The sequence below is a fragment of the Stenella coeruleoalba genome (assembly GCF_951394435.1).
Source record: "Stenella coeruleoalba genome assembly, chromosome: 18".
NCBI classification, from domain to species: Eukaryota; Metazoa; Chordata; class Mammalia; order Artiodactyla; family Delphinidae; genus Stenella; species Stenella coeruleoalba.
This window is the reverse complement of record NC_137164.1, coordinates 49,917,147-49,944,042: the sequence shown is the minus strand read 5'-3', so window position 1 is coordinate 49,944,042 and position 26,896 is coordinate 49,917,147. Positions and strand designations below refer to the sequence as shown.

At 37.7% G+C, this 26,896-nt stretch overlaps 1 protein-coding gene across 20 annotated transcripts in view; it reads left to right on the top strand.

Annotated features, from left to right (window-relative positions):
• Nucleotides 1–26,896, top strand: part of MYCBP2 (MYC binding protein 2) — a 271,692-nt gene that overhangs the window by 105,733 nt on the left and 139,063 nt on the right. For 16 of the 20 annotated variants that reach the window (XM_079903236.1, XM_079903224.1, XM_079903221.1 and 13 more), the window contains 9 exons: nt 1,414–1,495; nt 9,121–9,238; nt 14,816–15,020; nt 15,673–15,826; nt 19,858–20,030; nt 20,927–21,052; nt 21,140–21,267; nt 24,329–24,420; nt 26,416–26,550. In XM_079903236.1, coding sequence (XP_079759362.1) covers nt 1,414–1,495; nt 9,121–9,238; nt 14,816–15,020; nt 15,673–15,826; nt 19,858–20,030; nt 20,927–21,052; nt 21,140–21,267; nt 24,329–24,420; nt 26,416–26,550 — 1,213 coding nt within the window. Of the gene's footprint in view, nt 1–1,394; nt 1,496–9,120; nt 9,239–14,815; nt 15,021–15,672; nt 15,827–19,857; nt 20,031–20,926; nt 21,053–21,139; nt 21,268–24,328; nt 24,421–26,415; nt 26,551–26,896 lie in introns of all 20 variants that reach the window. The other 4 variants (XM_079903225.1, XM_079903226.1, XM_079903227.1 and 1 more) reach the window with 1 other exon arrangement.

Below are 26,896 nucleotides of genomic sequence, written 5' to 3'. Positions count from 1 at the left end.
TTAAGCTATAAAATGATTGTCTAATGATCTGACTTCTCTTTTTTTTTTTAACATCTTTATTGGAGTATAATAGCTTTACAATGTTATGTTAGTTTCTGCTGGATAGCAAAGTGAATCAGCTATATGTATACATATATCCCCATATCCCCTCCCTCTTGTGTCTCCCTCTCACCCTCCCTATTCCACCCCTTTAGGTGGTCACAAAGCACCGAGCTGATCTCCCTGTGCTATGTGGCTGCTTCCCACTAGCCATCTATTTTACATTTGGTGGTGTATATATGTCAGTGCTACTCTCTCACTTCGTCCCAGCTTACCCTTCCCACCCTGTGTCCTCAAGTCCATTCTCTACATCTGCAGCTTTATTCCTGTCCTGCCCCTAGGTTCATCAGAACCATTCTTTTTTTTTTTTAGATTCCATATATATGTGTTAGCATACAGTATTTGTTTTTCCCTTTCTGACGTACTTCACTCTGGATGACAGACTCTAGGTCCATCCACCTCACTACAAATAGTTCAATTTTGTTTCTTTTTATGGCTGAGTAATATTCCATTGTATACATGTGCTACATCTTCTTTATCCGTTCATCTGTCGATGGACACTTAGGTTGCTTCCATGTCCTGGCTATTGTAAATAGTGCTGCAATGAACATTGTGGTACATGTAGAGATCTGACTTCTAATCTGTCTTCTGATGGACTTATTTTATAATTCAGTTCATGAAATTCCTGAAGGTAAAATAATCCCTGAAGTCCCTTTGAACTCTACAATTCTGTGATTTTTATAATCTGGTCACAAACTTTGTTACTGTTCAGTGAGAGATGTGCATCAACAAATTTCTATATTTTTTTAAAAAGTAGAAATTTCAATTCCTAGTAAATAATTAACATTTGGATTTATAGCTTAGGTTGTACTCTTCAACCTAAACATAAAAAATGTTACATTCTTTCTTTTGATGCTCAATATATTTCCTTATTTGATAAGACATTGACAAATACTAAAGTTCTGACAGACATATTGATGTTGTACATATCTGTGCAGAGCTCAAACCCATCTACCTATATAATTATCCTAGATATGAGTGAACATTTTGTATGTAGTTACTCATTATAAAAAGACTTTACAGTTGACCCAAACCAATGTTTTATTAAATATTAATGTTATTAAATGGCATTTATAAGAATTTTAAAGTGTACATTATGAAAACATTATACATTTTTATAACCTACAAAAATATTTTACAGAACTGAAATTGTATTTACTTCTCATTAAATATAAATTTGTCGATGCTTCACTTGCCTACTTTTAATGGCTCTACTAATTTTAAACAGTGAAAATTGCACTGCCTTCAGTATAGTTGTGATGGAAATATGAAATGCATACAATGAAAAAATAAAGCTCTGGATTTTGGTTTCAGTGGTTTTAATGGAGAATGGCGATGTCTACACATTTGGGTATGGGCAGCATGGGCAGCTCGGACATGGAGATGTCAATTCCAGGTACTTTAACTTTTTGTGTGAAGATGCTGAGTGTGTTTTTTTTTTCTCCTTTCCTTTCTTTCCTTTTTTCTTTCTAAATATATATTTCTACACTTGAAAAAGTATTTATACCACTGTTTTGCAAACTGTGGCCCATAAGTTATTGGTTATTCTTGATTTTGTGGTTGAGTGCTTTTGTGGGGATAGATGATTTTGTAGTTTCGGGAGAAAAGTTGATTTACATTTTATACATTTAAAATGTAAGAGTGATTATGATTATCATGAAATCTTACTGCATTCTTAAGAATTAATATCTTTTTAAAGGCTGTTCATGGCAATGGATAAGACAGTGACTATCCCCAAATGGCATTTTAACAGATCAGCAATAGATTTATTCATATTCCTTGATGTTATCGTTTTTAAATTTTGGTCTAATATTAACATGAAGTCATTGAAGCTTTTCCATAATTTTCAAACAAAATCTAATGGTCACTCAGAGAAACTGTTTTGACTTATCCAGAATAGTGAAGTACTAATTGTGGTAGAGACTACTAGACATTTTTAATACCCATTCTTCCCTACTTCATTTGGTAATAGAGTTTTAGTTGGTGACATGACCATGAAGCCAGAGACTTCATTTTCCCGCCTCCATTGCAGCAAGATATGGCCGAGTAAACTAAAGTGAGATGTGCAGCTTTGGGATCATGCTGTTAAAGGGAAGGGGGATACCCTTCCATTTCTCCCTCTTCCCTCCCAGCTTGCTGCCTGGAGTCCATGCCTGGCGGCAGGAGCTGGAAAAGTCATCATAGCGATCATAAGTTGGAAACTATGTATTGAGAATGGCAGAGCCACAAGATAGAAATAGTCTGGGTCCCCGACACCATGGAAGTGCCACATCAGCTCCTTATAATTGGGTGCTTAGCTGAAAGAGAAATAAACTTCTGTCTTCTTTAATTCCCTGTTACTTGGCTTTCGTTACAGCAGCTGATTCCATTTCTGCTTAATACAGTGAGAGGGCTTTTGGTCAAAAGTATAGAAAAATCCATCTTTGTTAGCTCAGGTCTTCCAAGCAGAAGATGCTAAGATACGATTAGATGTGCAAAGGGTCTATTGGTAGAAAACTGCTGTGAAAGATAAAAGGGAAAAGAGTAGGAATAGGCCCGATGTAGATCTGACCCCTGTGAAAGGAAAGAAGGAGGAAGAATGGGGTAGGAAGAGTCAGGTTACAGTGCAGTTCTGATTGAGTTTTAGCCAGGCCAGTGGGGTGCCCTCAAGCCAAGGTTGCCTTTGGCAGAGTCCCAAATTGGGCAGGATGGGCCAGCACGCATACCTTCACAGTGCTCAGTCCCAGGCTGGTAGCTTCCCAGGGGAAGAATGGCCTCGTGGACCCAAAGGAACAGCATCTGAGGCTGTTAGTCATTTATGTTCCCTGCAGCAGGTGGTCTTCAAGATCTGAGTGGTCTACGTGTGTGGCTGCCCCACCACTGAAACCAGGTTTATTTATAAGTCTGGGGATATATAGGGCAGCTTCAGGCTAGACTTGACGCACCAATTCAGTTTACCTCAGAACCTCCTTTCTTTTTGTCTCTCTATTCTTGCCTGATTCTTCCTATAGTCACAAGATACCTGCCAGAAGCAATTGGAACTATATGGTTTCTCATTCACATACAGTGAATCACTCTAGTCATTAAATAAAATCCATAATTTTCACTTTATTCTGAAATCACTTCATTACTGTGGCAGGGATGATGCCATTTACATGGTAAAGACCAGTGATTCTTAATCCTGCCTGCACAGTAGAATTACTTGGGGAACTTGAAAAATGCCATGCCTGGACCCTAAATCTAGACTTTTTACGAGGTGTGTGTTGGGAGATGGGCGTTGGGGGTGGGAGATGGAGGCAGCAAGGGTTGGATAGGATGCCAGCATCAGTTCTTTCCTAAAAGCTCTCCACAGTCTACTGTGCATCCGGGATTAAGAAACACCATCCATCCCTAAAAGGCAGGGTCAGGTCCATTTGCAGTGCACAGAAAATGAAGGTGAAAGGAGTGTCCTTAGTTACTTCGATGACCGTTGTTATTGATGAAAAGAGATGATTTGAGACACCATTGAGTTGAACTTCTCACTAAAAACACAAGTGCAACATACGTTTGACACTTGTTAACACGTTTATAAAACTATCACAATCTTAAGGACAACTATTGCGCTTGGAAAGAGAGCAAAAGGTCTTCGACAGATTACTGTATCAGATGTCACCAGGTATGGCATTTGTATGTCGGACATTGGGAATTTCAGAATATCAGTGGCTTTGCAGGGTTGAGCAATTACTGTCACAGGTATTAGAAGGCAGCAGGTACTTTGCAGGGTTGGGTGATTACTGTCACAGGTATTAGAAGGCAGCAGGTACTTTGCGTCGCAATTGAACAACATCACTCATATGCAGAGACTGAGACAGGGCTTGTAATATGCATGGAGAAGAATTTGGAAACTTTTTGTTCTGTTTCTCATGGAAGACTCGTGACACAGAAGAGAATTTATTATTATCATCATCATCACCATTATTGCTGTTGTTATTTAGCTGGAGATTATTTTGTGAGTCATGACATAACCTGGGAAAGGTGCATTACAGTTAGACATGATGGAGCATCAGTCACGTGTGCCGCAAGGAGGCCACTTTCTCACAAATCAGACTCTGTACTTGTATATCACTCCACAGAAAAGATTTAGCAAATATATGTGCTTCCTGGTCTTGACTGAGTGGGAGGGAAATAGTGGAAATCATATCTATAATCAAATCACAGCCCTAAGGTGCCTGCACAGTGTGAAGAACGAACAGCGTAAGCACAAGTCCTGCCACCCCACGTTGAGGTGTAACGGCTGAAGAACGGGAAGGATCTCAAGGCAGCTTTTAAGTGAAGAGGCTGCTATTACCTAAAAGCATTGCCTCCTGGTCCTGATGGTCAGCCAGGGGGCATCATACCTTGACTTGCAGTGACTCGCTCAGGTGACAGTATCATGGCAATATGCTAAGTATTTTTAATAGTTTCGAATATATCTTCATGAAGTGGGATAGCTTCTAATGTTGAAAATTAAATAATTAGGGTTTTTTAAGGAGATTAAACTCTGGTGGGATTTCTTTGAACCGCCCAAAGTTGTTCTTTTCCAGCATGTGAATTTTCACTCCTGGTTCCATTGATTGAGTTGTAACTGGAAGGCTGATTCCATGGTGGTGGGGAGCTCCAGGCTGGGTAATGCAGTGAAATAACGCCTACACACTGTGCCTAGTGGATTAAACGGAAACCAGCCAGAACCGTCTGTGCCGTGAACACTCCGGTTACCCTGTTTGTCTGGATCTGTCTGGGACTTGGAAGGCAGGAGTCAGGAACTGTTATGAATTCCAAAAGGAATTGACCATGTGTATGGAGGAACAGTCCCCGGAGGAACAAAGCCTCAATAGCATACATATTAACTAACTACCACGAAGCAAAACATTTATAGATATTTAGTTGAAATAAAGTTGGAAGGTACTTTTTTTTTAAGTTTCTAGTAATCAAGCACTTTAACTGAAATTTATTGTATAGCACACATTAATAATGTGTGATTAATGTAAGATAAATATTGTAATGTGCATGTGCTAAAGGTAGAAACGTGTTATTGGTATTCTCTTTATTTAATGCGGTGTCTTGCCAGGATGACTGAGTCTGATTATATCACTTGGTGCCCATGTGACCTTGACCACATTACTTAACTTTCCTGTGTCTCAGTTTCTTCCTTTTGAATGGGAATAAGTATCTTTCTCTCAGAAGGTGGTTGTTCAGTGAGATGATAGGTGTTGTGTACTTAGCACAGGGCCTAGCCTGTAGTGAATGCTCAGTAAATGTTGGCTGTTACTGTTGCTGCTTTTAAAAGTGAATGTCAAAAAGCTTCTGAGGGCTGTAATACATTCACTCATGACATGAGTCTACCAACCCTCTTTTTCGTTTATTTTCTTCAGTATGCTCTTAAATCCCTGAATTCCAAATTCTTTTACTCTTTTCAGTAAACTTAAACCTGGATGTTGGGAAAGGGACTATAGTGTTTAGATGCTTTTATTCTCCTTTTTTCAGTAGAATTTGGATAATTCTTATAATGTTTCTGAGTTTCATCTTTTTCTTGCTGTATCCTCCTTCTGCATTAATATGCTACACAGTCATGGTGTCTGGAACCATTTAGACAAGGTTCATATCTTTGATTCATCTCTTACCAGCTATGTGACTAATTTACTAAGCCTTAGTTTAAATGTCCCATAGCATTGTTAAAGAATTAATATAGTGTCTGTAAAATGCCTGGCATGCATATACATACACATATAATTTTTGTTTTCTGTTCTTCCTGTGTTTACCAAATAATTTAATAAATGGGCTCTAGTATCATGAAAAGAGTTTATTAGAAGAATTGCCACTAACTCTGGGAGAATTCTTTTTAAAGGGCTTCAGATCTACCCATAGAGTTATTTTGATAACCAGTGGTACATTTTATTTGAAAATGCTTTGTAAACTGCAGACAAGTAAACAGTTTTAGGCACTGTTTACTTGTCTGCAGTTTAATCCTTTGTTTGAATCCTTTGTTTGAATCAAACTGGACATTTCTGTGAGGACATTAGTTTGCCATACAGCCCTTTGACCTGGTAATTGTTTATTGCCAAAGCTCCCAGTACCTCAGATTTGAGAACCACTTAACTTTCACTGCTGTTCCTAGCCATATTATTGTATCCTCAAGTACAAACTACTCTTTTGAGGCAGGGCCATTCTGCTCTCCTCCCCTTTGGTTACTACCTACCTGTGTTTTAGTCACTGCCTTTCATTCACTGAAAATTTAGTATCTGGCTCACAGTGTTTTCCCAATCTGAGTCTTGTCACACACTCATGAATGGTCCCATACAATACAGTTACCTTGACACCGTGAGTTAGATCTAGTGAACTTTACTTCCACATTCATGGTGGTCATTCCCAGGACCCATTATGGATCTAGCATAGCTCCAACTCTGAATTTTTAAGTTTAAACAACCCATGATCTGATGACAATTTCTTCTTCTGTTACTTAGCATTACTTTACTTGGTCTTTGACTTTATCAGTACTTCATTCTATAGAGCCCTCTACTTTCTTAGTGTCTATCGCCTGTTTCAGTTTTTTTCCGACTCACGTTAAAGACTGTCATTCATTCTCTTCACCTGTACTCTTACCATTATCCTCAGTTTTCTCACCCTCTTGGGTCTTGATGCTAAGGCATGGCAAAACTTCAGGCGTGAATCGGTCTACCTATATTTTCTATGTCTAACTTAGGCTTCCGGAAGAAAATAAATCACCATACTTATACAGATTGTTATGATTTGTAGATTGGACCAATCCTTCTACAATAGGCAGTGATCCTCCTGGTTTGTAGTTTTGAACTGTTTGATTTAAGACCTTTTGAGAATGTGATGAAAGACATAGGCTGTCTCTTCAGAAAACAGACATAAGAATATACACTTAAAAGTTGGCTTCCAGATTTAGAAGATTCACAGATCTCCTGAAGTTCACTTTCAGACTTCCTAGAAGTCATTTGGATCTGGGTTAAAAACTTCTGGTCTAGGTTTTTATTTTTTCCATTCACCACCGTACCCTTTCCGTAATCTTTAAATTCTCTCCTCACCCATTTCCTCTTCCTCTCAGCACATGACCTCTGTTCACATCACAGCAAAAATAAAAACATTAGGTGGGAAATTCTTCAGTCCAGCAACTCTGCCAACCTGCCTGCGTCCATTACTACTTCTTTCCTCCTTCTTCATGTTACACTGAAAGAGGGGCCTGTTCTTGTCTATGCTGTGAAACCTCTGCCTTTTCCATAGGGATCCAGTTCTGTTTCTTGTCTCCCCTCTGAACCATATGTCCTTATCTTTACTCTTTTAAACTTCTGCAAATTCTTAAAAAGGACAGAGCTTCCCCTTCAGCTCCATTTTCCCTCTAGCTGTTGGTTCTCCTTTTTCCCTTTTGTGCTGAGGTTTTTGAAGGGGTTTTGCATTAGTCTCTGACCCCACTGTTAACTCTTCCTTTGCTACATAGTGTTGTGCCTACTCCACCAAAGAGACTTCCTTCTTGCAAAATCAGGTGGTCATTTGTATCTGTCTCTAGAGCATTCAGCATGTACATTATTTCCCTATTCTTGAAATGACTGTCTACATACCACATTTTTCCAGAGTTCATTCTTTGTTATGTCCTAGATTTTATGAGCTCTTCTTCTTCCTCTGTCCATACCTAAATGTTAGAGAGACTTACAATGAAAACTATCTTTTCTCTCTTCGTCTTCCTAGCTGTCATTCATTCTCATAGCTTAAGTGAATGTTACCACCATCTACCTTGTTACTTAAGCAGAAAACCTTCATTGCCCCATGTCAGTCATTGCCGGAGTCTAGTCAGTTCTGTTCCTTACAGAGCTGTCAAATCCATTCATTCCTTTCAGTCCACACTGTTCCTATTTCAGGCCTCCACCATAACTCACCCAGATTATTGTGACATCTTCTTAACTAGGTTTCCAGCTGCTAGTCTTGCCTCTTCCCAGTTCATTTTTCATTGCAGCCTGAATAATCATTTAAAAACATATGTAATTTAAAAAAATTTAAAGTATTATAATTACATTGTCTCAGAAACAGAGCTCTCCTATTATGTGTGGACTCTTTCTGTAGTGTGATTATTCTCATTATAGATGATGATTACTGAAAGTGGTAAATAAAGTGATATAGGGATGGTTACAAGGATAGATACGATGAATATGGGGATACCATTTATCATAATAGTTACCATTTATTAATTGTTAACTGTGTACCAGACACTGATCCAAGCCCTTGACATATGTGAGCTTCTTTATTGTTCATAGGAACCCTATGGGGTAAATACTGTTTAATATTATCTCCATGTAATAGAAGAGAAAACTGAAATACAAAAAGGACGAGTAACTTGTTCAAAGTCATGGTACATTGCTACTGCGTGGTGGAGCCAGGATTCACATGCAGGCAGTCTACATCTAGAGCCTGAGCTTGTAGCCACTGCTGCGGTGCCTCTCATGATACTGTATTCTAATTCATTAACTACTGTATATGTTAAAATCTAAAATTACCATTCAGTGAAAAAATGGTAGAAAAGAAGACATAAAAATAATTGACAGTTCAGTGGAAAAAAGTAGAAAATAAGACATAAATTTAATTGTTTTGTATGGTTCTTAGATTGAATTCCTGCTAAATCAGCTCATGATTTTTATTTCATCTGACAAATATTTATAGAGCTCTCTAACTTGCCATTCACTATATAAGGTAACATTTTTTTTTCTTTTAAAACAAAGGTAGCACCAGTCTTTCAGAAAAAATAAAAATTATGTGTCCATAGTTAGGGTAGTAAACTCAAGAAATCTTTTTAATAATCTCCTTAAAGTCAGTGATTATGTCTTTTTCATCTTTGTGTACCTAATGCATAGGATAGAGACAGGCATATAGTACCTAAGTAAGTGTTTGCTGAATATTCTTATTAGTGCCTTTTATCTCTTCTATTTTTTATTGCATTGTTTATTGTTTTTTATTTCAGTTGGGTCTTGTAAGAAATTGACTTAATTTTTTTTTTTTTTTTTTTTAACCTAGGGGATGTCCCACTCTTGTTCAAGCATTGCCAGGCCCTAGCACACAAGTTACTGCAGGCAGCAACCACACGGCAGTACTTTTAATGGATGGACAGGTCTTCACATTTGGAAGTTTTTCTGTAAGAAATTTTTTAAGCATTAATAATATTGCATTGTACCGTTGCCTTGCAATTTGTCTACGTTAGCTATTTTTTCTGGTTTCAGTGAAATTCTTGTATTATAATTATTGCATATGCATATTTCCTGTCTCCACATCCAACATACACGAAACCTAACAGACTTTGCTTTGAAATGATTTTCTTTTGTAGTGTAGCATTAGAATTTATTAAATTTAACAGCTGTGTTAGAATACTGGACATGTTTATTCCAGGTCAGAATCTGTTAAGCATTCAGTAGAGCTAATTCTGTCACTGAAAACTTATTTCCCAACAGTTTGTAAAGAATCATTTTTCTTAACATGTAGAATTATTTTTATTTTAGAACTTTTTAAAGGCCTGGTTCTCTTGGTAGATTTGTTTAGAGTTATAGTTTAGTTTTTCCTCTCCCTCTCTGTGTCTCTCTCTGTCTGTTTGCCTGTCTGTTTTGCTCTTTCTCTTTTTTGCCAAAGCTTGAAAAGAGTGAAGATGCTCTGAGAATTTTGTATAGTTTGGGCATAGTAGAGCTCAAGGAAAAGCTTAATAAGACTGTGCTAATAAACCTGTACCATCTGTGATGTGGGTAACTATTCAGAACCCTCTAACCTAAGTCTCTGGGATGTAATTTGCAACTCTTGATTTTTTTTAAATGTAAATGTGAACTTAAAAAAAATCTCTTACTTGGAAATGATTTTAAGCTTACAGAAAGTTTCCCAAAAATAAGAATAGTACATAGAGCGCCCATATATTCTTGAATCAGATTCACCTATTGGTAACATTTTGATCCGTTTGCTTTTTCATTTGTATATTCATGCTCTCATTCTCTCATGTACTCTGTATGCATGTGTGTATAAAACTTTTTTTTCTTGTCCTTTAAGAATAACTTGCACACATTATGATCCTTTACTCCTTAAATAGTTTGTGTTTTATCAGTTGATCCGGTAATTCTTTTCTGGCATTTTTCCCCTCCAGTCTAGGATCAGGCATTGTATTTATTTCTCATGTCTCTTTAGTCTCCTTTAATCTGTAACATTTTCGCTCCTTTTCTTTGTTTATTATGACATTGACATTTTTGAAGAATATGGTACTTCTTTTTTTTAACAAAAGGTTCCTTATTTTTGTTTCTCTAATATTTCCTCATGTTTAGATTCAGGTTGTGCGTTCCAGACTAAAATACCATGTAAGTGACATCGTGTCCTTCTCAGGGAATCACATTTGGAGGCACAAAATGCCCACCTGCCCTTCACTGGTGATGTAAATTTTGATCACCTGTAAAACTTTGTTTGATTTTACTACCGCAGAGTTAGAGTTTTTTCACTTGAAACTAATAAGCAGTCTTTGGGTTGACACTGTTACGTTTTAAGATACCTGCTTCTCTTCAGAATTTCTAGATTTCGCGTCTGTTGATTGTTCTTGCCTGAGCCAGTTTTTACTATAATGGCTGCAAAAATGATGATTTTTCCAACCCCAGCACCTCCTCACATTTACCTGTCAGCCCTTTGCGTTTTACTCTAAGCAAGAGCCCATTTAATATTTGTTTGTTTACCTGTCTACTTATTATTGGTGTAGACACATTTCTCTTTTTTCGTCATTACTGTACTTAATTATTTGGGTGCTTATATTGTCTCAGATTTCGCCAGTGGGAGTCCCTTCATGCTGACTTCTGTGTTCTGGTGACATGCCTCTTTGTTTTTTTGAGTACTTCCTTACTTCCTGGCATAACAAGTTGTTCCAGGCTTATCTGTATGAGTCCTAGAATCAGCTATTTCTCTAAAAAACCTAGGTTGTTTTTAGTGGGGAATAGTACTAGACACCAGCTGAGCACTAGGTGTATTCATTGCATCCCCAGTACACATCTGTGTGCATATATACATACATACGTATATTTTAGAAATAATAAGTCTGCACTGATACCTCTTAATTCCAGCCCATTCCCATAGGGTTCTTTCTTACCTTGTCTCATTCCATGTTTATGTCCCTTCTTCCACAGTAAGAATCCTGGATCCCAACAATATCAATACATTTATTTCTCATTCACTCAGTCCTAAACTATGTCTGAAATAGTTTTATATTTGCTTTGCCCACACTACTGTAAAAACAAACTCCCTAAAAAGAGTTCAGGATTTGTTTATCACTCTTGCTTCTGCCCCCCTCTCCCCCGCTCTCGCCCCCTCTCGCCTCCTCTCGCCTGTGTCCTACCCCAAGACCGAAGGTATAGATTCAGATACTGTGTTCATAAGTTACTTGGATTCTTTCTTCCCACCCCCTTTCAGTGGGATTATGTTATTCCTTTGGAATAGAGTTGGGTTCATTTGTTTTAGTTTTCTTTTTCTTTAAATTTTATTTAATATGGATAAAAATAGGTAGAACTAGCAGATTCTTTGTAAAGGGTGACAACAGCCAAGGATCACCTTCCTTCCCTTGTTCCTGAAAACGGGCCCTTTTACCGGTTACACTTTGTCTCACCCTGTCCTGGGACAGGGGTTCATCTCCGTAAAGTGAGTAAGATCTGATCTCGGGTGGGGGAGAAAGAGGGATGACCTTTCAGCATGGAGATAACTTTGGCCTTGAACAGTGAATGAGGCTCCAGAGGAATGCCAAAGGTAGGGCAGAAAGGGGACGAATTAAAGGACTGTCACTGAGTGGGGTTCCTCTTTTCCCTCTTGTAACAGTCTTCCTGGCCCTTTGTAGGAAGACATTGGTTTAACTGCTGTCCCCTACCATGTCCTGCCGACTTGGAGCTCTCAGACCTCCAAGGAGAGTGGTTTGTGGTCCAGTGCGCTGTTTCAGTTTGCTTTTAAGTTTAAGGGTCCCTCCTCCCACATCCTTAGATGGAGTTTTATTTTTTGAATGTGTAGAACCTTAACATGTTTCCAAAAGTTAAGTTACACAAAAATGGTATACTCACCCAAGTGTCGTTCCCTCCCCCATCTCTGGCATCCCTACTTCCCACCCCTTCACGCCGTGCTTGTAGGTTATGAAGTTCATTGTTTTCCAGTTTCTCCTTCCTGTGTTTATTTTTTTAAAGATTAATACGTAAATAACCACACACACCATCTATCTATATCTGCATTGATACAGGTATAAATATGGTATGTATATATATACATATATATAATTATTTCCCCATCTTTGTTTTTCAAAATGTAGTATTTTATATATGCTCTTCGGTACTTTGTCTTTACACTTTACTGTATCTCCTAGAAATCATTCCTCATCAGTTCATAGAGATCTTCCCAATTCGTATTTTACATCTGCATAGTACAATTGTGTATATATCTTGTAGTTTATTAAATCAATTTCTTGTGCTTGGAATAAGAAGTATTTTCTAATATTTTGCAACAATAACAATGAATATTGTTAGAGGTGTGCCTTTGAGGTAAATTTTTCGAAGTAAGGTTGCTGGGTCGAAGGCTAATGCCTGTGTAGTTTCGTGAGATAGTAACGATTCCCCTCTATTTTGCATCTCACCAGCAGTGTCCGAGAGTGCCTGTTTCTCCACAGCCTTGCCAGCAGCATGTGTTGTCCCTCATACCTTTTAATTTGTGTCAGCCTGATGGGTGAGCAATCGTCCTGCGTACTTTGAAGCCTTTTTCCTGTGGCTGGCACTGTGAACCTTCAAGCCCTTGCCTGTTATCTGGCATTTTCACGCAGAGGTTCAGGTTTTCCCTTGGGGGATGATTTCGCCAGTTCTTCCCTCTGTTCCCTTCTTGAGCCTCCCCTTCTGTGCCCGGCACCTTACCTCCACCCTCTGGTTTCAGGCACCTTAAAAGTCCTGAGGTCCTTATTTCCTGATACTGCTGAAGGCTTGAGTCATGTGTGGTTTTCTTTGCTCTGTGTGGATTTTTTATTTATTTATTTATTTATTTATTTATTTATTTAATTTTGGCTGAGTTGGGTCTTCAGTGCTGCGCAGGGGTTTTCTCTAGCTGCGGCGAGCGGGGGCTGCTCTTTGTTGCGGTGCGCGGGCTTCTCATTGCGGTGGCTTCTCGTCATGGAGCATGGGCTCTAGGCACGTGAGCTTCAGTAGTTGTGGCACGTGGGCTCAGTAGTTGTGGCTTGCGGGCTCTAGAGCGCAGGCTCAGTAGTTGTGGCGCATGGGCTTAGTTGCTCCGTGGCATGTGGGATCTTCCCGGACCAGGGCTGGAACCCACATCCCCTGCATTGGCAGGCAGATTCTTAACCACTGCGCTACCAGAGAAGCCCGCTCTGTGTGAATTTTGTTGTTTTGGAGGGAATGTGAATGGTAATGTTTAGAATCAGACAATCATCATTGTCCTCTAGTCCCAGAAGCTGTAGCTGTGAACCTCTGTGTATTTAAACGTTCTGAATCCCATGGGGCCTGTCCAGGCAGCTATCATATTTTTAGACTGCTTTTCTTCACATTAGTTGGTTGATAGGGGAATAGATATTTATTTCAGTAGTCAATGAAAAATATAATTCGTTTCTTTTCCTCCAAAAGCATAATAATACCCCTCAATATGACGTACACATCTTTATGCTGTTGTTGTTGTTGTTTTGTCAAAACATAAGGATCTTGAAAGAAGCTGAGATAAACATTGAAATTTCTTGGCTGCTTCCCTAATCCTGTGCTTGCCACTTTTCCCTCCATTGGTTCAACCCAGGGATTGATGTTCTGTTGCTTTTGCAGTCAGTTTGTGGCTGTGTTTGTTTGCAGTGTTCCTGGCTCCCTTATGCTCTGGGTGTTTTGCCGTGATTTCCCGTTCCCGTTACTTGTAGTGAACCCTGGCTGCCGTGGTGCAGCATTGTCTGCCTTCCAGGGGGTTGTGGAAGGGGAATGCTAGGAGAGAGAGAGAGCTCCTGAGCCACGGGTGGGTGAATATTTCCCAATCCAACATTAACATTCTTTTACAGCTACTCGCTTAGTAGTGAGAAACTTCCTATTACTCTTACCAAACAGGTACCTAGAGACAGCCATACTTTTTAAGTGAGTTCACAGTTACTTACTTAAGACATCATAATGATTCTGCTGTCTATCTTGAAAAATAAGTGAAATAACTTACTAACACATGATCATGTGAAAAATATGTAATTTCCTAATTGTATTCACAGTGGCAGTATTCATTATTTTGGCCTTTTACCCAAATATTTTTAGACTCTGTGAGTTCCAGAGTGACATTTTATGGTACCGTCAACTTAAAGTAGCAAAGTGATTTTTTAAATGAACAATTTGTATTACCAATTTTTTAACATATTGTGTATTTATTATACTTTTCATTTAAATGTTGGTAAAGACAATCACAGAATTTCAGGGAGATTTCTTACATGGAGAAACATTTCAACTGTATTATTATTTTTTTAATCATGTACTATGTGGTTTATTAGGGGGAGAATTCCTAAGAATAACAGAAATTATTTTACTCCTTTGTAAATGTTTGGTCCAAATTTCATATGAATTTCATTTATTAAAAAATATAGCTAACAACTGATGAAGAATAATGTGTCACAGAGCTATTTTTGTCTACTGTTTCCTTAACTTTATAAAATATTATAAATTGTTTATCCAGTATTATTGTTAATACGATTTATTTAATCTTTTAGAAAGGACAACTGGGTAGACCAATTTTGGATGTGCCATATTGGAATGCAAAACCAGCTCCCATGCCTAACATTGGATCAAAATATGGAAGAAAAGCTACCTGGATAGGTGCAAGTGGGGACCAGACTTTCTTACGAATTGATGAAGCACTTATTAATTCTCATGTGCTCGCTACATCAGAAATTTTTGCCAGTAAACACATCATAGGTAATACCCCAAACAAGCAAATGTCCCTCCAAAATAGCCTTGATAGTAAACGGTCATCTTTCCCTGTTATGAGATGTAGTCCTGTAGCTTTTTGTTTTCTTCTGTTTGAAGTAGTTTAAAAGAAGCTTCTAAGTGTCTATGTTTATATATATCTATGTGCTGGAAGAATGAAATAATTAGGAAAGTAGAAACCAAAGTACTTAAAAGCTAGAGAGTGATGGAAATATGAGCTAAATTGTAGTGGTATAAATCCTATACAGTGTATTGGAAAGAGGAATTTTTCTGTGTTGGTTCTTGTCAAGTAAATGATGGAAATTAGTTTTATGGAAGGTTACATAAGTCAAACTTTGACGTTTCATCGAGACCAAGGTGTCAATTTATACTTGTGTCCATGATATCATGAATAATTATATAATAGAGTAGTATTGTGTAGAAATTAAGGGCATGTGTTGTGGACTTAGACAGCCTGAGGTTTTAGTCCAAATTCTGCTACTTAAAGGTTTTTAGTTACTTAAATCCCTCAGTCTCAGTGTCTTCTTCTGTAAAATGGAGATAGTAGTAATACTTACCTTATAAGAAATGCTTATCTTATAAGTTGGGGGAATATAAAAAGGTAATGCATCTTTAAAATATATAAATACTTTTTCCTAAGGCTTGGTACCTGCTTCTATATCAGAACCTCCTCCATTTAAGTGTCTTCTGATAAATAAAGTGGATGGGAGTTGTAAAACGTTTAATGACTCTGAACAAGAGGATCTGCAAGGATTTGGTGTGTGTCTTGATCCTGTGTATGATGTCATTTGGAGGTAAGCTTCTCTGTTTATAAAATAGAGTAATAAATAAGTTTGGATCAAATTGTACTTTTGTGGAATATAAAAGTCATGTATAGGCAGACTTTTCATAGATGAGAACTCTCCTATTTAACTGTTAACTACACTTCTATCACAGTGACTCTTGGGGACCTTCACTCTTGCTACCTTTAGTGTAGTGGTTCAAAGCATGAATTCTGAGCCAGACTGCCTAGGTTTATCCCAGCTGCACACGTTGCTTTCTGTGTCGCTGTGGACAAGTTACTTTGACTCTGTGTGCCTTACTTTTGTCATTTATAAAATAGGTATAATAATGGTACCTTATAGGCTGTTATGAGAACTTAGGGTAGAGGCGCATAGTAGGTGCTGTAGAAGGCTTTGCTACTCTCATTATAATAAGAAATTTTACTCTCAAGAGTTCTCTTGTTAATTATTTTTAGTCTGTCAGCATTCTTGTCTGTATTGTATAGAATTCACCGTAAATATCATTACCAGCTATGTAGAAGAAATTATGCCAAAGACAATACAGAATAAATATGATCAATGAGCTTGCCCTTTAGGAATGTATGCAACAAAAATCCCCATATTGGTAGAGAAATATACAGGGTTATCAAACTCTGGAAATTATAAAAATATAGAGATGGATACAGGTACACAGGCAATTCAAGAAATTATATTGTAACTTGTTTAAAATTTATTATGGTGCTTTATATACATAATGAGTAAAGGAAAGAGTTATCCTCAGATTTGTAGCTTTGAATGCTAATAGGGGGTGTATACTGCCCTTACCAGAGTGGCTCATCACAGGACTTAACCATTTTTTCCCCCTTGCGTTGTTTATTTGGCCAGCCTTAGTAGGAATCCAGGTAAGTTGAAAGGTTGAAGTGGCATGAGTGAGGAGGGGGAAGACTTCCTCTGTCTTCTTTATTCTGCCCATTCCTGCTTTCATTTCTACCAGCCATCCAAGTCTTAAAAGGCCATGTTTTCTATCAGTCCTGAGGCCTAATTCCTAGTGAAGGAATTATAGTGCTTCCCAGGTTGCTCACAAGCTTGCTATCTCACTTGGGCATTTTGTGGGAAGACTTGGAGACCAGAATTGAGTTGAGTAGTGCTTTTAGATCTCTGTAGCAGCAATATACAGGGTAGATTAGATAACAAGAGACTAGAGGTGAGTAGTCTTATAGTGATTCTTATGAAGACATGAGATACTGAGAACCAGAATTAGAGTGGTCACAGTGGAACGGAGGGGATAGAGAAACAAATGATGTAAAAATAGAATTATCCTCAACTATTTACTGATTGGAAGTCAATGTACAAGAGACTTAGTTACCAAAGAGCAAGCTCTGGTTTGGACCTAGGTTTAAATTGATGTTTGATTTTCTATGATCCTTACATGTTTTATTTTTAAATGAAGTAAATTTGCATTAACAAAATAAAGTAAAAACTGACAGTATGGAATTAGTTTCTGGATACATTTACTAAATTAGAAATGCATTCTCTAAATTAGAGAGAACAGTAGAAGTAGATTCTAACATTAGAATCATTTCCCTGGGGTCTTAACAGAACTCCAAAGTGCGGTATCCGATTACTTGAACCTTGCCTTTTTCACATGTGGTAGCAGTGGGGACAGATGATCTCAAATGCTTGCCAGGTCCTTGATCATTTACCCTTTATTCTAAAACAGAGATTAAAAGATGAAGGACAGTCTCCTCCTGTGTTTGAGTAAAACAGCTGGAAGGTGGAGAGTTTGTTCCTTTATCCTGACTTCTGGCTGCTTTGTGTCCTTTGTGTTTTTCAGTAGGGTATGTGCATTTTACAGCTATCACAGACATTGCAGATTCAGTATCAGCTTACTTTGACTTTCCTTCCGGCCTGAGTCTGCCTCCTTTTGTATTCTTAACAATAACTTCTCCTGAACAATTAGAAACTTTTAACATTTGAAAAGAGCAGATAAATGTTAATAGCAATTTTATTTCCCATGTCAAAATTTACAAAACTAACACATGAATCTGTGTTATTTTTTAAAAAGCAAAGCAAAAATACAAACAGGAAAAATGATGTGGTCCTTCTCCAAATCTTTTTCTTCCCCCGTACCAAATCCCACTAACCTTCGCTATGGCTCACAAGTATTAGGTTTGGTTTATATTGTTTGATACCTTTTTTTTTTTTTTGCCGTACGTGGGCCTCTCACTGTTGTGGCCTCTCCCCCGTTGCGGAGCACAGGCTCCGGACGCGCAGGCTCAGCGGCCATGGCTCACGGGCCTAGCCACTCCGCGGCATGTGGGATCTTCCCGGACGGGGCACGAACCCGTGTCCCCTGCATTGGCAGGCGGACTCTCAACCACTGTGCCACCAGGGAAGCCCTGTTTGATACCTTTTAAAATGCATGTATTTTGTTTTTTATATAAATAAGACTACAAGTATCACTTAGATTGATAGATTAAATTAAAAAGCAATAAACCAATAATATTAATGCTACTAATTATAGCAGCTATTAAATAGAATTTATTCTGTGTGAAGTATTATTTTTAAGTGTTTTTTAAAAATAATTTAAATTTTTTTAATTGTGGTAGAAATAACATAAAATTTAACATCTTAACCATTTTTAAGTGTACAATTCCGTAGCATTAAATATAGTCACATTGTTGAACAGCATCTCTCCAGAACATTTTCATTTTGTAAAACTTAAACTTATGCAAAGAACAGCTCATTTCTCCCTCCCTCTCACTCCTGGCAACCACCGTTCTACTTTCTGTTCCTTTGCATTTGCCTACTTTAGATATATATATAAGTGAAATCATACATAGTTTGTCATTTTGTGACTAGCTTGTTTCACTTAGCATAATGTCTTCAAGGTTCATTCTTTTTTTTTTTTTTTTTTAGCTGAATGGTATTTCACTGTATGTTTCTACCACATTTTCTTTATCCCTTCATCCATCGAAGGGTGTTTGGGTTGCTTCCACCTCTTGGCTGTTGTGGATAATGCTGCTATGAACATGGGTGTGCAAATATCTCTTCAAGAGCCTGCTTTCAGTTCTTTTGGATATATACCCAAAGTGGGATTGCTGGATATAAGTGCTTTTATATTTAGTAAATTTGGATCATCAAGTGCCATTGATTGAGAAGACCAGACTTAAATAATATACTATTTTGATACAAACATTTGAAAAATCATAAAGAAAAGCAAGAAAATAATAAACTTTTGAAATTCAAGATAATCGTTACCTTTGAAAGGAAAAGGAAAGGAATTGAGTTGGGAGGGAGACACAGAGTACTTAATAGATAATGGTAGTGTTCTTTTTACTAGTGTATATTGTGTCATTATTCTTCATACTTTATTTTGAAAATATTTTGTTACTTTTCTTTTGTGTGTACTCGATAGTTGATAAAAACAACTCTTCCAAAAAGAATTTATAGAATAAAAGAGGTAAAGAAGTGGAAACTGCTTTTTGAGAATTTTATTATGAAAGAGATAAAAGGAATGAGATAATGGCAGGAGGGCATTGTGGGTCCCTCACGGTTTTTGTGACTGCTTTACTGTTTATTAGTAAGATTCAGCATCTTCATACATTCTGTTTGTGCTTCCTTCCTAAGAACAGCATTCCATGTGCTTTGCCCACTTCCGATATGGGATTGATGATCTCTTACTGGCTTGCGGGAGCTCTTCTACGTTATGGATATTGCAGTTTTGTCTCATATGTTTGTTTCATGTATTTTCTTTTGACTTATCTTTTGTCTATACACTTTTTTATGGAGTTTTTGCTGTACAAAAGCTTTACATTTGTAAGTACACATTATACTTTTAAGTATACTGTTGCTCTGTTATTCATGAAATGTGATCTATATTACTGTTTTGTTCAAATTATTTCAGTTATAGTGACATAATCACTTTATTTATATCTTTAGCTCAGATATGGAAAGTCATGAGCTACGTTTTGTCCTGTTTAAGCTGGCCGTATTCCTCTCTTTTTATTGTCAATTATACTTCACAGGTTTTATTATACTGTAATTATTCTCTTTCTTGAAAGGTTTCGACCAAACACTAGAGAACTATGGTGTTACAATGCAGTGGTTGCTGATGCCCGACTTCCCTCTGCAGCAGACATGCAGTCCCGATGTAGTATTCTAAGTCCTGAACTTGCCTTACCAACGGGATCAAGGGCTCTCACCACCCGGTCTCATGCAGCTTTGCACATTCTAGGTAGGGTTGGTATTTGATGATCAGCTAATTTTCATTAATGTGTGCTGAGGATTTTTTTTTAAGAGTATTTAAATTTGTATATCATTCTGTCATGTTTGTTAAACGGTAATGCGCTAGGTGCAAAATAAGTTAAATCCTCTAACTTTAAGAGGTTTACCCTACAGAAAACAGTACATCAGACTTACACCAACACCCTGAACGATTCATATATGCCCAAATATAAAGCAGCCCTGAATATAATTTTCCTAATATGTGTCTTTTAAAGTAATGTTTTTGCTTAACTTGAATATATAAACTTTAGTGATGTAGGTTAAATATTCAAACGTATAATTATAATATTTAATTTTTATACATTATTTAAAATAAATTCTATAAAATATGATATGAATTTTATAGTTACCACTTGTTTCTTCTTACATAATAGTTTTCCACAGCACATCAACTTCACTTCTAATTAATTAATTTGAGATATAGCACTTTTACAACATCTGGTAGCCATTGTAAACATCCAAAACTAGCACTGATTAAGGTTATCTCAGGCTACTGTGTCTTCCTCAAATAGTACTTTAAGACTCAATCTAAAGTGATTCAGAGAGTTTGATAAAAGGAAGAACCTTGTAGGGACTCAAAGATTAAGCGATTCCAACTTTTCAGAGAGATAGTTTTGTGTGAAACATTGTCATATAGCTTATGTTTAAATATGATAATTACCCAGGCAGAGGGTAATTTTTATTGGTTGTAAAAGTATCTTCCATGAAATGTTAAAGCTTGGAATAAATTTGTTGAGCACAATTCAGAATTTATTGTTTTAATTTATCCCCTCCAGCATCTCATACTATAAGTACTCGGGGAAGTTTTAATTTCAAGGAGTTGAATTTTTGTTTGTTTGCTTTTAGGTTGTCTTGATACCTTGGCAACTATGCAAGATTTAAAGATGGGTGTTGCCAGTACAGAGGAGGAGACTCAAGCAGTAATGAAGGTTTATTCCAAAGAAGATTATAGTGTAGTAAACAGGTTTGAAAGTATGTATATTTATGTTTAGGAAATATTGTCTTATAAATGAAATACATGGATATTTTAAAGCATAAGTTATCATTTGCATCTTTTAGGTCATGGAGGGGGCTGGGGTTACTCTGCTCACTCGGTAGAAGCTATACGTTTTAGTGCTGACACAGACATTTTACTTGGTGGTCTTGGTCTGTTTGGAGGTAGAGGAGAATATACCGCTAAAATTAAGGTAAGCAGTTCATTCTCACTGTTGCCTTTTGTGTTTGAAGATAAGTATTTTGACTTAGTTTATTATTTTACAGAAGGCACCTTTGCATGTGCCTACTTTCCTGTAGCCGTTTTAATGATAAGATGCAGGGGCATTTGGATGTAGCTTTAAAAAGTTTTTAGCATTTTTACTGCCAAATACTGTGTAAACAGACATCATCACCACAGGCGTGGGGACCAGGGATGAAGTGAGTAAGGGGATGGATTCCATCTGGTAGAGAGTCAAAAAACAATCAAAAGTCCTAAGTTTACTGCACTATTCATCTCAGAAAGGGCAACAGTTATACTAAGCAAAGGCTGTGCTCAGTCTTTGAAAATTTACTAATAGCTTGAATTTTCTGTTGTCACATTATCCGATTTTGCTCTTAAAGTGAGAGAGGTGACTAGAGTTTATGCCTTAATTTCAATAGCAGGCTTCTTAAAAAATTCTCAGTTAAGTACTACTGTAGTCTCAGTCCTTATCTTCCTTAACCAGTCTACAGAATTTAATCCAGTCGAGCTCTTCTTCGATATGGTTTCTTCATGTGGCTCCCAGGACACCACACTTCATTTTCCTCCCATCTCCCTGGCCGCTCTTCTTAGTCTCCTGCTGGCCACTCATCATCTTCCTGACCTCTTCCTGACGCTGCAGTGCCGGAACTCAGTCTTGGACATCTTTTTAAAGTCTACTCACCCCCTCGGTGATCCAGCCTTACGGCTTTAAGTGTTTTTTCTCTTATCGCTCTCACACTTAATAGACCTCCAAAGATATATATACAGCTGCCTACTCTGCATCTCCATATGGATAGCTAACAGGTGGATAGCTAACAGGTATTTGGGATGTAACATACTCAAAACTAGGCTTCTGACCATCTCTCTAAACCTGCTGTTCTCTTGTCCTTCCCCATCCCAGTTAACTGACTCAGAATAGAGTTAACTTCATTCTTCCAGTTGCTTAGGCCAAAAATCTTGGAGTCATCCTTGCCTTCTTCCCTCTTTCTTTCACACCCCACATCCACTCTCACAGCAAATATTGTTGGCTACACTTTGAAAATAAATCCAGGATCTAACCACTTCTAAAAACTGCCCCTGGTACCAAGTTGGTCCAAACCACAGCTGCTTGGAGCATTACAGTAACCTCCCAATTTGTATCTGCTTCTGTCCTTGCTCCCTTCGGTCTGTTCTCAACATGGCAGAGTGATTCCAATAGTATTAGAATAAAAACCAGAGGGCTTACAAGGGCCTGAAAAACAACATCAGAACTGACTTGCATCACCACTCTGACTCTGACCTTATGTTATACTAGCTGCTTCACTCTAACCTAGCCATACTGACCGGCCCTTGTTCCTCAGACATACCAGGCATAGTCAGACCTCAGGACCTTAACACTTGCTACTTACTCCCTCTGACGGCAGCTCTTCACTCCGGTACCTGCAAGGCTCACTTCCTCTTTACCTAAAGATCGTGACTCCTTGGTGAGCCTATTTAAAACTGTAAATCCTCTCCCTTACCACAGACTTACTTCCAGTAGCCCCCCCACCCCTTATTTTTGTTTGCATTGTTCACCCCTGTATGCCCGGTTCTTAGAACCCTGCCTGGCACACAGTATGTGTTCAAAATTATTTGTTGAACATAAACAGGGGAGCCAAGTTAGGGGCAAATCATTTAAGACCTTTATATCATGCTACAAAGAAGGAGAAGAGAAACCATTGAAGACTTTTAGATTAAGGAAGTATTCTAATCAGATACTCATTTTAAAAAGACTGCTGTGGGTTATTCAAGAAAAGCAAAAACCCTTAACTTTGTGGAATATGGGTTAGAGCAAGGAGAGAATGGAGAGAAGAACTAATTAGTTCATATTGAACTCTTCTAGCTAGTAACACTGCTAACACTGGTTGCACTGACAAGCTTTGGTACCAGCAATAGGAGAGATGCAGTGCTGGTGGAGAGATTTGGAAAAAAGGATTATCCCAGGTTTTTTAATCTGAGTGAGTAGGTGAATGATAGTGCCATTAATCAGAGCAGGGGAGGCAGGAGGGAGGAGAGGTGAGTCACTTTACAACCGGTGAGATCCAGCTGCCCCGGGGAATCCCAGGCGCAGACTACTATCTGAGGTGGAGACAGATTTTTAAACTATTAACATATATAGTTGAAAAATGGAGACCTCTAACAGGGTAATTGTCCAGTAAGTTTTAATATCCCCGTCTCTTCCTTCTTAGTCTTTTACTCACCTTTCTTGTAGTTCACCTACTATAATCATCAAGAGAAATAAGGGTTTTAAAAATATGTATTAGTCCATTTTTTTAAAAAAAGATCCCTTCCTCATAATTTTCATTTATTTTCACTTAATTTCATAACTTTTCCTATTTGATATCTTGTCTTTTATTCTTTTCCTGTACTCTGCAGTCCTCCCCCTTTTTTATAACTGTTTTTTTCCCCCTCACTCTTTCTATCTCCTTTTCCCATGCCATTTGAGCTATTTTTTGTTACCTGTTTTCTTAAGGATCCTTTCCTTCTATTATTCCTCAGCTAATATTTTTCTAGCCTTTTTTTTTTTTTCCCCGCTGGGTATTTTTCTAAGTGTTCCACAAGCATCGTTTCACTTAATTCTCACAATTACAATGAAGTAGGCGCTGCTAGTGTCCATCTCCCTTTAATGGATGAGGAAACTGGGTCCTAGGATCTCACAGCTAGTTACGTGTTGAAGCAAAATTCTACTACATTTGGAAGCTCACTTAGAACTTAGAGCTCTCTCACCTTCAGATGTTTATATCTGGTACAGAACATTTTTGGAGCATTTGCTCTAAGTAGGCAAATATATAAAATAAGGAAAACTGAGGTTAGTACAGACCATAAGACATGTGTTTCTTAGTTTCGATATATAGATTTGTACATTTCACTGAATAACATTTTTTTAAAAGCAGGTACTCTTTTACATTCTGTAGTGTCCAGCATCTACTGGAGACACGAAATTATAAACATATTATTCAGCAGGTCTGCATGACTGAGTGACTGGGCACAATATGTTTTTCTCCTCTCCCCAGCTGTTTGAGTTAGGTCCTGATGGAGGAGATCATGAAACTGATGGAGACCTTCTTGCAGAGACTGATGTGTTGGCTTATGACTGTGCTGCTAGGTAAAGATTTCTTCAGTATTCAGTGTAATCCTTGCATACTTAACATGACATATTTATTATAAGTGAATAACGCAACTTAAAGAGAAGGTTTTAAATAATCTGTGATCAAATGCTTAAGAAACTAAATTATGTACTAGGTAATATAACTGTTGCTTTTAATAATGCTACATTAAAACTAATAGTATCCTTCATATTTGTATTTCACAAGATAAATTGACTGTTTCTACATTGAAGATGGAAATATACACATATTTTGCACACATATTTTCATGCATCACTTAGAGAACACCAAATATGCTAGTGTTCTAGTGATGCAGTACAATTATTTACTACCGGTAGCGTTATGTATACTGTGTCAAATAGTCATAGTGGGTCGTACTTCAAATCACCTGTATGCTCTGACACCAAGCCTATAGTATTTGCTTGATTATAACACGCTTGGAGAGGTGGCCAGCTTTACTGAAACCTCTCAGGAGGTAACCAGAATCAGGATGTTTATTTATGAAGGTTCATTAAATAATAAAGAGACTTAGATTTTATCAGTCTTCTCTGTGTAAACTTAAGAATTATCTCAAGACTGTTATGACAAGTTAGTGATTTGAATCAGGGAATATTATGATGAGAAAAAGAACGGATTTGGACTTCATGATAATGGTAGTATACTGTCTTTCCCAATGACAAATAACTACATTAAGAAAAGCTTCTGTGGCATTCATAAGCTTTTTGTTAATGAAAATGTATATTTTCTGAAGATGGTAGTAAGGCATTGAGTTTACTTTTAACAGACAGATACTTTTTGAGAACAAAATAGTAAACCTAAAGAAAATTTTGACTGTTTCTTCACTTTAGGCATTAACCAATATCAGGAGATACTATTTCAGTAACTTCTTAATGTTACACACAAATGAAGATTAGGGAAATCTCAGGAAAGTTAATTGATTAATTAATTTTTAACAAAGACTTAAGATGCCATTGTTATCACTTTTTTGAGCATATGATTGTGAGTCAAAAATACAGTGTATGGTTTTATGTATAGAGAATCATCTAGATATTCTTCATTTGCCTCCTAACGAAGCCCAGATTCCTAAGGCTGTTGTTAAAGGCCTTCCACAATCTTTCACAGCGTCCTTTTAAACTTTCCACCTACTACTTTTCTATATCTGTCTCAGTGCTTTAGCCTAACTGGACACCTTGCCACTTCCAGACCCCGTTTTGTACTCTCAGACCCCTGCCGATCTGTTCATGACAGTCTTCCCCTTCCTCAATATCTTTATTCTTCTCTCTGTCCCAGCTACAACCAATATGCACTCCTTCCACGCTATTACCTAGAACTTTGTAACTTGGGTATATCTTTATCAGATGCCCTTATTTGTATACATGTGTTTTCTCTCCTGCTAATTTAATAAACTTTTTGTGTAGTTACTGTGTGACAGGCTCAGTTCCAAACAATTTGTCTAAACTCAATTCCCAGAACAGTCCTATCCTATGAGTTAGATATTGTTTTTATCCCTATTTTCAGATGACGAAACTTAAGTCACAAAGAAGATGTAGTAGTAACTTCCCCAAGGTCACCCAGCTAGCGAGTTACAAAGTCAGGCCTTGAACTCAGACCATCTGACTCCAGAGCTCTCGAAAGACTTTAACTGAATACATGAACCTTAAAGTTCAAAGTTTTCCAACAAAGCTGGCATGTTTTTTTTAACAACAGTTAAAAAAAATTATCTTATTTTAGTATGAAAACTTTATAATATTTAAGCAAGTTTTAGAACTCAGGATGAGGAGGAAGAAATATAATGCCATCACTGTAGCACCAGTAACCATTATTTGTGTTCTTGTCCAGACTTTTTAAAATGGAGGGTTTTTAATGTTGTTTGACAAGAATCTTATAATAATACAGTGTATTTCATGTTTTGTTTATAAAGGATTTTAAAAAATAAATGTATGTAACAGAGAAGTACAAAGGCATTGTCTTTGACACATAAATTTTCCTCTTAGAGAAAAATATGCAATGATGTTTGATGAACCAGTCCTCCTGCAAGCTGGCTGGTGGTATGTAGCCTGGGCTCGAGTGTCAGGACCCAGCAGTGACTGTGGATCTCATGGACAAGCTTCTATTACCACAGATGATGGGTAAGCAGAATGTTTAAGTTTTCCTTAAGCAACTCCCTTTTTTGTTAGTGCAATATTGTTTTGAAAGCTCAGAGGTCTTTTTATTTTTTAATTTTTTTGCGGTACGCGGGCCTCTCACTGTTGCGGCCTGTCCCGTTGTGGAGCACAGGCTCTGGACGCGCAGGCTCAGTGGCCATGGCTCATGGGCCCAGCCGCTCCACGGCATGTGGGATCTTCCCGGACAGGGGCACGAACCCGTGTTCCCTGCATCGGCAGGCGTACGCTCAACCACTGCGCCACCAGGGAAGCCCTCAGAGGTCTTTTAGTAGAGTAAAAAATCTTTGTAGGTCTAGAGCATAATATGACC